The sequence below is a fragment of the Triticum aestivum genome, chromosome 7A (genome assembly GCF_018294505.1).
Source record: "Triticum aestivum cultivar Chinese Spring chromosome 7A, IWGSC CS RefSeq v2.1, whole genome shotgun sequence".
NCBI classification, from domain to species: Eukaryota; Viridiplantae; Streptophyta; class Magnoliopsida; order Poales; family Poaceae; genus Triticum; species Triticum aestivum.
In genome coordinates, this window is record NC_057812.1 from 637,278,366 (window position 1) to 637,292,157 (window position 13,792).

Here is a 13,792-nt window from a genome sequence, read left to right on the forward strand (position 1 = left end):
CACGCTGTCGTGCTGCTGCTGGATGGAGTCTTCCCCAACCTCTCCTTCTCCCCTTGCTGGATCAAGGCGTAGGAGACATCACCGGGCTGTACGTGTGTTGAACACGGAGGTGCCATCCGTTCGGCACTAGGATCATCGGTGATTTGGATCACGACGAGTACGACTCCATCAACCCCGTTCACTTGAACGCTTCCGCTTAGCGATCTACAAGGGTATGTAGATGCACTCTCCTTCCCCTTGTTGCTAGATTACTCCATAGATTGATCTTGGTGATGCGTAGAAAATTTTGAATTTCTGCTACGTTCCCCAACAACAACTACTTTGTGTCTACTCGTGCATAGAAACTACGCATAGACCTAGCTCATGATGCCACTATTGGGGAACGTAGCAGAAATTCAAAATTTTCTACGCATCACCAAGATCAATCTATGGAGTAATCTAGCAACGATGGGAAGGAGAGTGCATCTACATACCCTTGTAGATCGCTAAGCGGAAGCGTTCAAGTGAACCGGGTTGATGGAGTCGTACTCGTCGTGATCCAAATCATCGATGATCCTAGCGCCGAACGGACGGCACCTCCGCGTTCAACACACGTACGGAACGGAGACGTCTCCCACGCCTTGATCCAGCAAGGAGGGGGGAGAGGTTGAGGAAGAGAGTCCAACAGCAGCACGACGGCGTGGTGGTGATGGAGTGGCAGTTCTCCGGCAGGGCTTCGCCAAGCTCACGCAGAGGAGGAGAGGTATTGGAGGGGAGGGGCTGCGCCAGGTTCAAGGGGTGGCCGCCCTCCCACCCCTCCACTATTTATAGGTCGGGAGAGAGGGGGCCGGCCCCCCTAGATCCCATCTAGGGTTGGGGGCGGCGGCCAAGGGGGGAGGAGTGCCTCCCAAGTCAAGTGGAGGCCCTCCCCCTTAGGGTTTCCCCTCTCCCATGCGCATGGGCCTTGGGGGGGCTGGTGTCCTTGTCCCATTAAGGCTAGGGCGCCCCCCTATAGCCCATGCTGCTGTATTGGACGTGGTGGAACATTTTCCGGACCTCCGGACCCCTCCGGAATCCTCTGGAACCTTCCGGAAGCTTCTGGGTACAATACCAGAAAAAACCAAACTTTTCCCGGAACCCGAACAACAACTTTCCATATATAAATCTTTACCTCCGGACCATTCTGGAACTCCTCGTGAGGTCCGGGATCTCATCCGGGACTCCGAACAACATTCGATAATCACATACAAGTCTTCCTAATAACCCTAGCGTCATCGAACCTTAAGTGTGTAGACCCTACGGGTTCGGGAACCATGCAGACATGACCGAGACAACTCTCCGGCCAATAACCAACAACGGGATCTGGATACCCATGTTGGCTCCCACATGTTCCACGATGATCTCATCGGATGAACCACGATGTCGAGGATTCAATCAATCCCGTATTCAATTCCCTTTGTCCAGCGGTATTGTACTTGCCCGAGATTCGATCGTCGGTATCCGATACCTTGTTCAATCTCGTTACCGGCAAGTCTCTTTACTCGTTCCGTAACACATCATCCCGTGATCAACTCCTTGGTCACATTGTGCACATTATGATGATGTCCTACCGGGTGGGCTCAGAGATACCTCTCCGTCACACGGAGTGACAAATCCCAGTCTCGATTCGTGCCAACCCAACAGACACTTTCGGAGATACCCGCAATGCACCTTTATAGCCACCCAGTTACGTTGTGATGTTTGGTACACCCAAAGCACTCCTACGGTATCTGGAAGTTGCACAATCTCATGGTCTAAGGAAATGATACTTGACATTAGAAAAGCTTTAGCATATGAACTACACGATCTTTGTGCTAGGCTTAGGATTGGGTCTTGTCCATCACATCATTCTCCTAATGATATGATCCCGTTATCAACGACATCCAATGTCCATGGTCAGAAAACCGTAACCATCTATTGATCAACGAGCTAGTCAACTAGAGGCTTACTAGGGACATGGTGTTGTCTATGTATCCACACATGTATCTGAATTTCCTATCAATACAATTCTAGCATGGATAATAAACGATTATCATGAACAAGGAAAAATACTAATAACTAATTTATTATTGCCTCTAGGGCATATTTCCAACACACACACACACACACACATGAATCCTCGCTTTTCTCACTCTGTCCCTTCGTCCTTGTTGTGTATCCGCGTAGTCCGAGGTCCCCGTCCCCGAAAGAAACCTAGAAGAGATCGAAACACAACTCTTTTCGCCGCCAGTGAAGCCTCGACGACTCAAGTCGCGACTCGCCTAAGACGATGTAGATCTTCATGAAGACCCTGACAGGTAAAACCATCATGCTGGAGGTGGAGGGCAGCGACACCGTGGACAGTGTCAAGGGCAAGGTCTAGGATAAGAAAGGGATCCCGCCGGACCAGCAGCAGCTCATATCTTCGCCGAGAAGCAGCTGGAGGACGGTCGCTTGCTGGCAACTACAACGTGCACAAGGAGTCGACGCATCCCCTGGTGCTCCGCCTCCGCAATGGCACCACCATCAAGGTCAAGACACCCACCGCCAAGGAGATCGGGATCAACATCGAGCCCACGGACACGTCCGACAGGATCAAGGAGCACGTCGAGGAGAAGGAGGGCATCCCGCCCGTCCAGCAGAGGCTCATCTTCGATGGCAAGCAGATGGCCGCCGACAAGACGGTGCAAAAGTACAAGGTCAAGGGCGGCTACGTGCTCCACCTCGTGCTCGCCCTCAGGGGCGGTGCCTGCTAGAATTTGGGTCTTATGGTCGCTCGCTTTTCCATGAGGGTGTAGCTTTGGTTTTTTTTCTTGCGTATGATTTTGGTTGGAACTTTTTGAACATTGTTTGAGTCTCTTTAAAGCCATAATGTTTGAGGCCAGGTTACATGTACGTACAATCACAACAGTTGTCTGCACAATAATCTTTTCCCATCCGTTCATATATTTTTACCACCAATCCACTAAATCAAAGATATGAAAATTTGTTTTGAGGCAAACGTTGCCTCGCCGTTTGAATAAAGATACTTGCACTAACCAATCAAAGATATGCAATTTTTTACCGCTATAAGGCACGGTGCTGACCGTCCGACTGGATCGGACAGACGAGAACCACGCGGAAATGTTGTCCAGAATTCAGTCGTAGAATGGACCAATTTTGACCCGCAAAAAAATAGAATGGACCAATTTCTCCTCCAGGCTATGGCCTGGTTGACTCTATATCTATGGTCGCACAAAATGGTTTTTCTTTTGGATGAATTTATTTGTTGGGCCAGTGAAGTTAATATATAACACCAATAGGTTTTGGGCCGAGTTATGAAAATGTTTTTCCAGTGTATTTTCTGCTATATTATGAAAATATAAATTATTTATGCACTATTCAAATGAGAAATATGAGCCCAAATTTATTTGAAAGTTACTTTAATGATGAGAGATTTTTATAATGTTTTTCCGTGGGTTATAATGGACCTAATTATGGTATCAATCATTTTATTTATCTTTAGTGCTTTCTAAGTTGTTTCAGTTCCTTTTATGTTTATGCATTGAAAATAAATCTAGTATTATGCTAAAATCATGTTTCAATTTTTTGAATACGGTTGAACCAATTGGAAATTGCATTGAAAATTCATGTGGCATTAATGTTAAATGTGATTTCATGGCAATTTTTAATGATGATCACCTTTTAGCATCATTTTAATGTGAAAATTCATCTTGTAAAATGATATATTCACCATTATTACTCACTCACTAAATTTTCCAAAAAATATTATTTGAAAAATTTAGTTTAGTGTGTTCTTTATGTTGATGTCATCATTATCAACAAGCACATGCCACCTAAGGAAATGTTGATTTTCGTGTGGTTTGGTTTTCCACACCCCACCATGCGGCACAATATGTTTGGCCGGCATGGCTAACGGGCAAAATTAATGTTTTCTGATGGTGCATTTTATCTTATTGAATGCACTGTACAACTAGAATGGCGTTGATGAAATTATGGTTGATTCTCTAAACTAGCTCGCTCCAGAATAAGTATAATTGAGCATGCTCAAAATAAGTGCCTCAACTTTATTATAACTTTGTACTAACGTTAGTACAAAGTATAGACACTTATTTTAGGACGGAGGGAGTATAAACTAGCTACAGTTGGTAAGTTCTTTGTCAAGTGATTAGAGATAAGGTTATGAGGCGAATATTCTTTTCCCTGGTTAAAATTTCATCAAAAAGGGAGCTGACCTCGACACAAGAAGCCGGTCCATAAAAGTTACGGTCTCGAATGTAAGCAGTCCAATACTGAACAAACACTTGTTTCAAAAATGGCGCGACAAGTCGCGCAACCGCTTCTAGTAAGTACACTACCCTTCAACTATCCAAAATTTCAACCAGACTGTAGCCAATCTGTTGAAAATGGAACACAAAATTTGACGACGAAATCCACGTGACTTTTACAACCCCTGCGACCTTTCTGTGTTCCATCCAAACACAAACATGTGAGAGAAAAACAAGAAGCAAGCAAAAGATGCTCCGCAATTGCTTACCGAAAGTTGTTATACAACTATTGCAGCAGATAAAAAATCTCTTAATTTTATTAAACAAAGGTCAGCTGATGTACAAAGCATGCCAACAATGTAATCTGCAGAAACTAGTATTCTTGTAGTGTTATATGGGATCAAACCTGAATTTTGTTCACATGTTATTCGGAAGATTTACGACATGTGCTAAACCAAATATACTCCGGGTGCGCAGCAAAATGCAGCAAGTCGCCTGCATTTTCATTTTCTGAGTAAACATGGGTGCATTAGCATCGCCATATTCAAAATGATAGGTGCTAATGAAAATGACTGAAACTTATAGGTCGAGTGTCCGGGCACATCAGCATCACCATGTTTAGAATTCAACCTTTGTGAAAACACAAATTCATTTTCTACTGATGGACTCAAACTTTCAGCAGAGTTTCATCCAAGACACCACATCTGTGCCAACACCAGATGCTTCATCTAAGACTAAGAGAAATGCAGGTGGCAACGTTGAAGTAGTGTCCATTGTCAAACACATTACAGACTAATGTCACTGCACCACTGATCAAACAGTTTCGGAATATTAGAACCGTGATGCCAACGCAAATAGGTTTCTTATTATACTGTCTGGAGAACAAACCAAGTTTAGCTAGTAGAAACACAACAACTGCTTGGTTTTCTTGAACCCATATCTCAGTGGAAGGAACTGGGTTCTAATGTGCCGCAGTCATACCCAAAATATACAATACTTGTGCCCTGTTTTAGGGCAACCCAAAACAAAATTCAGCAACTTTTGGTTTTTGGGCAACTGTTTTGGCCGAAGAGGGACTTCATCAAATTCATACTGACATAGATTTTGTTAGATCTGGTATAGGAGGCACTGCGGTGGCTGTATGCATGGACTCTTCTGGGAATTACTTGCGATCATGTACGCTAGTAATTCATGGCATGAGAGAAGTTTCAACTCTAGAGGTATCGCTTGCAGGGAAGCTCTATCTTTGGCGGATGATCTTCTACTTCACAATTTTCTAGTGGCTACTGATTCTAAGCAGGTGGCTAATGATATCAACATGGGCTGCACTGGTATTCATGGTCTGATTGTAGCTGAGATTAAGTTAAGGACAACCAAATTTAATTGTAGTTTTTGTTTCTGAGAGTCAGGCCTTGAATAGAGAAGCCCATTTACTAGCCAAGCTTTTTGATTCTTTAGATTGTGGTAGACATGTCTGGTTGGGACAGCCTCATGATCACATTTATTTTCCCAGTTTTGTGAACCATGAATAACAAAGTTTGGTGGTTCTTAAAAAATGAAGTTGCTGGAGCCGTTTTTTGCCCTCCAAGTAGTCAAAAAGCGACTGGGATGCTCTGACTGAGCACAAACAACACTATGTACAGATACCAGAACCAGTGTACCCCAAATGGCTAGGATTGTCAGGTAATAGTACTGAAACATGTTAACCAGAAACATGTAAAGATACCCTAAACAGTTCAACAGTGTCCACGTACAACTCGCTCTAGACTGTTGACCGGGTCTTGGCCCATTCCTCAGACACAACTTTTTGACAAACTTTATTCAAGCCCTACAATAAGCCTGGTACGCAGAGTCGACCAAGTCACCTTCACTGAGATCAACCCAAAATCAGTCTTTATCTCTTGAGTATCAAGTCCATGCGTGTCTGCCTGGAAGGAACAACATCGTTCCGCTGAACCAGATGGCCCCGAGGCCGCCTTGAACTTCAAAACCAGAGTGGAACCATCCACTACAGCAACCACAGACCTCTTTAAATGACGTGACTCGCCAACTGTACCATTGAAGAGCCGAATTCCTTCGTTATAACCACCGATAAAACAGCGCAAGCGCAGATGAAAACTGCTCTGCACTTCTGACACGGCAACTTCAATATTCGCCATGACTGCGTCATCAACACGTGCTATGGTTAAGTCAACCGCACCACAGTCGCCTTGGATGCGATTTTTCAATGCACGATTCCATGGGCCCACGTCGTCTATGTCTGTTACACCATCAATCAGCTGGTAATCATCCCTTTCTTCCTCACCTACCTTGATCCTCATGTCATATTCCACTAGAATACTGGAAATCAAATCTATCCCTCGCTTAGGGCCAGCCATGTCGATGAGAGAACCCCACAAATTTGTTACTGTTTAGTAGCTCTCCATATGGAAGTAAGAAACAACTAAAGCTTTATACTACCTCTGTTTCTAAATGTAAGACGTTTTGGCAATTCAAAAATTGAACTACCAAAACACATCTTACATTTAGGAACAGAGGGTGTACTTCTCTAAGCTGTTTTACTTGCAACATTAATTTTGTGATACTTTACAATTGCTGACCAACATCTTTGCCACATATCAAACTGACTGGTTACATAGTGTACACCAGTGTTTGGGAGGGGGGAAATTGGCCCTCGGTATTTATTTGACATTGTTCAGATCCCAATTTTTACATAAGCATGTCGAAATGAGAAGAGAAAACAAAATGACTTAATAGTGATGCAATGATTCATGCTGGTGTGTTAAGTAGCAACTAAGAGCCCGAACTATTCTGTTTGATTTTGTTTGGAATACATGATATACTCACTCAGTTCCATATTTTATAAGTTTCTCATAGTAAATCACCTTTCCACAATATAAACTTGGTGTAATGGTGGCCTAAACAATCCAAACTACCATTCTGCTAGGTCTGTACAGATAAATCACAAGACTTGAGAGTGCTTGCTGTTCCATACATACACTAGGTTTGGCCTTACAATGTGAAATGAATAGATTTGACATAAGTCAGGTATTTGACCCCCCCCCCCCCCATACTGTATAAATCATTTCCTCAGATGGTTTCGCCCACACTGCAACATCCACCTAATGTGAGAACTTCCCCAGTGGGTACTTAAAACCATATGGAATGCTTCAAGGGGACAAATACATTGTTTTATACTTGAGGGGGTTATTAAGTAGACTTATTGCTTGAAATAATCGCAGGTAAGTATGGATTCACACCTGCTTCACAATGATGGGATCATCCCTGCTTATATTGACAACATAATTACGCAATGTATCCAGATAATCCCGCACTGCTATGTATCCATACAACTCTACTGGGCCAAGATCCAGAGTAAGTTCAGCCAACTTTAATGAGAAAATTTGTAACACGCGATTAGGTTGATGCCGAATGCATTCTCCATTGCGGATGTCACAATCTGTGGGATCTGGTAGCCGAGCTTCATAAAAAAAGTAAAGAAATAAGTTAAATTGTAATGGAAAACAATACAGGAAAAAAATAGTCGTCATACAAAAAGTAAGCGTGTCACTAGAGGATTCCATGGCCCTATTGGAAGTTTCCTTTTCATCCAAATGAAAATTATCGATGTTCTTTCTACTATGAATTTCACTCCATCAAAGGTTTTTGTTTTAGGAAACCCAAAGAAAAGCAGGTAACATTTCATCATGTCAGCAAGTAAAGGTCCATTTCACCCTCCCAGATTATTTCATAACCCCCTAAACTTATTTATTTGTTATGTCTACCCGAAGAATTACTAAAACAAGTCAATTCAGCCCTTGATGAAAATATTCTATTGTTTCACTTTCTAGAAGTCTTATTGTAAGTTAGTTTTTTTATTTTGATGGTAGATAACATCAGTCTGTATAATAAAAAATCATAATTTTCGATCCTGCATACTTGGGAGCAACTAAACCTACTTCAATGCTCATGGTACAAAAATATGTGCTAAAAATGCGGTTTATGAACATATTTCTGTACGGTACATGGTGACAACAAAAAGGATAAAAACCAGTCATGTGGCGAACCGGGGTGGGTTGGTGGAGGCCCAGGATAACCAAACTAAGGTAATGCAGGAATCTGAAGAATTTCCTCCCCTACTTTTGCAAAACCTAACAAATGCAACTCCTGAATGCCAATGCATCTACATTTAACTTGTAAAATTAAGGAAAGTAAAGAAAAAAAGCCAGATGATTTCAACAGAGAACACATCAGTTGACACTATAGCTTGAAAAAGGTGCTTGTAACAAATTGAAATAGGTAAAGAGAGATTATTTACTTACTCTCACTACAGTCATCAACATTATACATCCTTTTCCACGAATGAGTGTTCCTGTATAAAGAACCATCACGGTGTGTGCTTTTTGGAAGAAATCCCAGGTCAAGAATATCATCTTCTTCGGCATCGCTTGCTACCAATGCGCTCCTTCTATTGGTTGCACTCCTCCCGTTTTCATCACAACCAGAGATGTCCACAATATTCGAAGATGCATCATGTTTGCCGGCTATAGTATTCATATCTTGCAAGGTTGTCCCACTAGTCATGCTCCGAGATCCAGGTGGAAATCTATCACCAAAGAGAATAAAGAGCAAATCTGAGCACCCGACAGAAAATTCAATTCTTTTTCGGTTCCCCTTTCATTTTCGTCGGATTAACTATAAGACCCCACACCCCCTGCCTTATTTACAAAAATCAACACATAAGGATAATTAAAAGGGATTTTTCTCGAATACGCTCGGATAATTAAAAGGGGTAAAAAACCACAGTTGGTCAGAATCCAGATCCAAAACTATAATAATAAGAAACTAAAGGCGAAAATTTTGGCATCAGATGATGAGAGCATACCGGGAAACACGACGGACAGGTAGATCTGGAACCATCATGAGAGGGAAACTTCGCCGTGCAAGCGGTGGTGGCGACCAGTAAGGCGGGGCAGAGGCCATGAAAGAGAGGAGAGGTCGCGAGGAAGAGGAGAGGCGGCGCAGTGGGTCATGAGAGATGGCGACGCCAGGTCGCCGGAGGAGACGAAAAATCTGACGGAGGATTGGCATCTGAGCGCGCGGCGGCGGCAGAGGTGGGGTGTGCCGGTGTGGAGAATGGGGAGAGGAAAGGGCTGAACGCACGGGGCCGGTCTTCTTTACTCTCTTATATCAGAATAGCACACGTATGCCCGTGCGTTTCAAGCAACAGGAGAGATATTTTATTTACGACAAGCAATAAAAAGATAATTAATTGTGTTAAAAAATAGTCTCCACAATGGTAGGCGAGAGAGCAAGGAGTTGTGGCCTTCTCACTGGACATGTTTGGCTCGTGAAATCTTAATAGTGGTGGAGTTGGTAGGCGTGGTGGCGAGCACCCAACTCGTCCCTTTTTCTTTTGCATGCCTCCTCATTTGGTGGATGTGTGACGACCATCGGAACACGGTTGCTTCGACCACTCTCCTACGACAGTGTAACCAGATGGATTACTAATTGCAGCGCATAAATCCTCTTACACAAGCATAATCAAGCATGAATGTCCCTTTATTACGAAGGTTTATTCCCTTTGATTATTTTAGCACTTATGTTAAAAAATTGAAAGCCCGGACAGTTAAAAAAATGTGAACATTTATTTTTAGAAAATTCCATATAATTAAGAAAACAAAAAATTAGAAAGAGGAATAGTTATTTAAGTTCGAAAAAACATGTTGAAACCATGAACATTTTATAAAAACACAAAATTATTAATTTTTTTAAAAGGGGGACATTCAGAACAAAATTAAAAATGTTTTCTTAGACGCAAACATTATTTTGTTTTTGTGAACTTTTCAATAAAATAGGAATATTTTTTGGAATATGGAACATTTTACAAAATATTAACTTTATAAAAAAATCTCTAAAAATTCTAAAACAGAATCTTTTTTAAATGGCAACATTTTTTAAATGTTGAGAAAATTCCGAAACCAGTTTTTTTTAAGTTTATAATATTTTTCAAACAATAATAAAATTTTATAATGCTGATTTTTGAATATTTGAATAAAGAATTAAATTGTGAATATATTTTGTATATTTTTATTTCACGGCAAAATAAAAAAAAGTGAAAAGGAAAACGAAACATTTAAATGGCCCGGCCCAGTCTTGGGCGACCTGTGCGTTCCTTGAACTATTTGTCGGTGTGTGCGACAAATAAGGTCTTTTTAACGCCTGGGCAGGATAATTACTGGGTTGGCTTTGTTGGGCTGGAGTGCGCCCGGCCCAATTGCGGAATTCTGGAGAAACTTTTTGTCTTTTCTAGTAGATGCACAAAAATTTAGTACCACCTCAAATAGAAAAAATATTTTCGACGATGAACGGATGAAAATATTGGAGAAACACACTTTGCTTTATTAGTAGGTATAGATTTTCACTTTTGCAGAAAACCCCAAATAATTATTGATAATCAACCCACATGACAGTTTTAAGTTAGATTTTTGTTTTGTTAGGAAACTAGCGGTGTGACCCGCGCATTTGCGCGACTAGATTAGTTACACATTGTTATGATTATTTCTTTATTTGTATTTTATTTATTTTTCTAATTGAAAAATGTTTATTTTTATTTATTTATAATAGAATATCTAAATGTTATAAAATTATATAGCCATATTACCACATGATTATGAATTATTTGTCCCACATATATTACCACATGACTATACAATTTTTGTTTTATATGATCTACTGTCTTATCTTATTCAGGTGCACAACTGAACAATCTATTAAGTCATCAATAGTGATGTTTCTGTTTATGAATGGAAGTTAAAGATCAAGTGGGTTGCCATGCAAAAACAACACTTTCATACTAATATGTAAGTTCCAGTTTACACTCTAGCGATCCCGCAAAAAAAAAGTTTACACTCTAGCTCCCATCGTTAGCTAGGATTAAGTAGAGTTCTTTTCTTTAATCTATCTCATCATTAGACATAATTTATTTGTGTCATCCTTCGATATGTTTTCTTCCACTTCTTTTTTTGGGGGGGTGGGAGGGGGGGGGCATTATTTATTTTAATTGTTTGTCACTTCTGCATATGAGGTAATACCATCCCTCCATTGTACATTTTTGCACAAAAGATATATAAAATGGCACAATATGTGTCTTCCCTACTATTTTTGCTATTAAAAACATATTGTCATATTTTCCTTTGTGCTCACTCTTAGAGTGCCTTGTTCTTTCTGGTCATTTTCATGTCTGTTTTAGGTCGATTTATGCCGTTAGAATATTAGCATGATTTCAATTTGCGAGGACACTGTTTTTTGTGTCATGCAATTAATACACTTATTGGCCGCACACATAGTATATTGTCATTGTTTTTAATCACCCAATTTCATCTATCTCATATACTAAGTGATTCTTGTCCATTTAAGGGCATCTCCAGCCGCGCCCCCAAGAAGGCCCCCTAGGCACCTTTTCATCCGCCGGCGCCAAAAAAATCGGCCCAGTCACGCCCCCAAGAGCCCAGTTTTCACCGGCTCGGGCCGAAATTGGCGACGGCGGACTCAACCCGAACCCGGCGTGCTGGGGGTCGCTCGGGGGCGCCGGGCGAATCGTTTTTGGCGCGAAGAGCTGCGGGTCCGCCGCGTCAGCGACTCTACCCCCTTCTCGCCCCTTCGTCGTCCTCATCGCCTCGTTTCCCATGACGAATCAATGCCAAAGCTGCCGCGCGTTGCCGCGCCGGTCAGCCTCCATTGATGCCTCACGGGCGGCGCGTCCCTCGGCCACCACGCAATGACGCCACGCGTAACGCGTCGGCCAAGCCTACCACGCGGCGTCTCCGCCTATAAAAGCCGTCTGCAAGCGCGCCGGAGAGACTCACCTCGATCATCCACCGACGACGCGCTCATTTCTCCCCCTTTCCTCCTCTCGCCGCCAGTTGAAAAAGCATGGCCGAGCGTTTCCCAGGCGACGGCGCGGCGGCGAACGGATTCGGGCGCCGTCATCTGCACGAGGGCGAGGCTCGCCTCCTTTTCGAGGCCGAGTACCCGGTCCCGCCGGACATGCGGGTGCCCGGGGCTTGGAGGATCAGCGCAGGCGGCGTGCCGGTGCCACCACCACCCACCGGGGCGACGCGGCGTGCGGAGATCGCACGCATCCGCGCGTCCCTGCCGCGGGCGGCGAGGGAGGGGCCACGGTACGTCCCCGACAGCCCGCTCTGGGAGCCCTACTTCCGCCGCCATCACGCCGAGCAGCTCGAGGCCACCAACGGCGTCGTGCCCTCCGGCAGGCTCAACTCCGATGGCCGGCGCCGGTGGTGGGGCGTGCTCGGCCGCACGGTGGAGGCCGTCCTCGAGTACATCGAGGGCGGCAACACGCCGCGCCTCGAGTACCCCGCTCCCCCGTCCTCCTCACGCCACCGAGGAAGCTCCTGGACGTCGAGGTGCATGGAGACCGGGGTGTCCTCCTCCTCGTCCGGCGGCTCTCCCTGCCTCCACCTCCGTCCCGTCAAGCCGGAGCCCCAGGACACGCCTGTCAGCGCGCGTACCCGCAGCTCCGGCGGCTCTACCTGCCTTCACCTCCGCCCCGTCAAGCTGGAGCCCCAGGACACGCCTGTCCGCGCGCGTACCCGCAGCTCCGGCGTCCTCGTCGAGCCCAAGGTGGAGTCCAGCCTCCTCCCGGAGTACGAGGAGATAGCCCGGCGCGGCTTCTCCGACGAGGACGCCATGCGGTGGTCGCGCGAGAACTACGTGTGTGAGGAGATGGTCCGGTAGCGCCGGGCCCTGGAGGAGATCGCCGCCCGCAAACGTGGGCGCGAGGGCGAGGACGGTGTCGTCGTCCTCGATAGCTCCGACGACGACGCCCCCGGACCGTCCAACCCGCCGCGCCAACCGGGGGAGGGATGTAGCAGGGACGGCGGAGGCGTAGGCGGGGGCGACGACGGCGACGACGATGGCGGCGGCGGTGACTACACGCGGTTCTACAGCCTCCTCGGCATGTAGAACCGCGTGGGGCGGGCGGCGAGGCGGGCGGCGAGGGAGACGACGGGGGTAACCCGCGGTAGTTTTTTTCTTTTTTTGTAAAATATGTTTAAATTCGAACGAACTCGCCCGTGTTTGCGTTGTGTTTGCGCCGAATTTGGATATTTTAAAAACCCCTGGGGGGCCGTGACTGGGGGGCATCACGCCCCCAGTGCGCAGTTTAGCGCCGGTGCGCCCCCAGGGGGCGATTTTTTGCCCCTCCTGGGGGGCCAACGGCTGGAGATGCCCTAATACTTGAGGTATAAGGCCCTGTTTGGTTCCAAATAAATCACCAACTTATAAGTCAAAAAGTACAAAAAGTGACTTATTTTGCCAAACGAACCCAACTTATAAGTCATAAGTTGCTCCAATCCAACTTAAAACTTATAAGTCACTCCCTTTTGCGTGGGTCCCATCACCTTTATATTAAAAAAACAAGGTGGGAAGATGTGCTCAGATGACTTATAAAACAGGTGATAATCAAACAAACGTGACTTATAAATCACTGATTTTAAGTCACC

At 44.7% G+C, this 13,792-nt stretch overlaps 1 protein-coding gene and 1 pseudogene across 1 annotated transcript; one reads left to right on the plus strand and one right to left on the minus strand.

Annotated features, from left to right (window-relative positions):
* Positions 1-2,299: 2,299 nt before the first annotated feature.
* LOC123148847 (ubiquitin-NEDD8-like protein RUB2) lies at positions 2,300-2,753 on the plus strand (annotated as a pseudogene).
* A 3,156-nt stretch (positions 2,754-5,909) lies between these two features.
* On the minus strand, positions 5,910-9,455 carry LOC123148846 (uncharacterized). Its single transcript, XM_044568361.1, has 4 exons — positions 9,151-9,455; positions 8,588-8,871; positions 7,526-7,746; positions 5,910-6,658 (listed from the first exon to the last, which is right to left on the minus strand). Exons 1-4 carry the CDS (start codon positions 9,354-9,356, stop codon positions 6,083-6,085), a joined length of 1,287 nt encoding a protein of 428 aa, XP_044424296.1. The 5' UTR covers positions 9,357-9,455; the 3' UTR covers positions 5,910-6,082.
* Between the last annotated feature and the right edge of the window lie 4,337 nt (positions 9,456-13,792).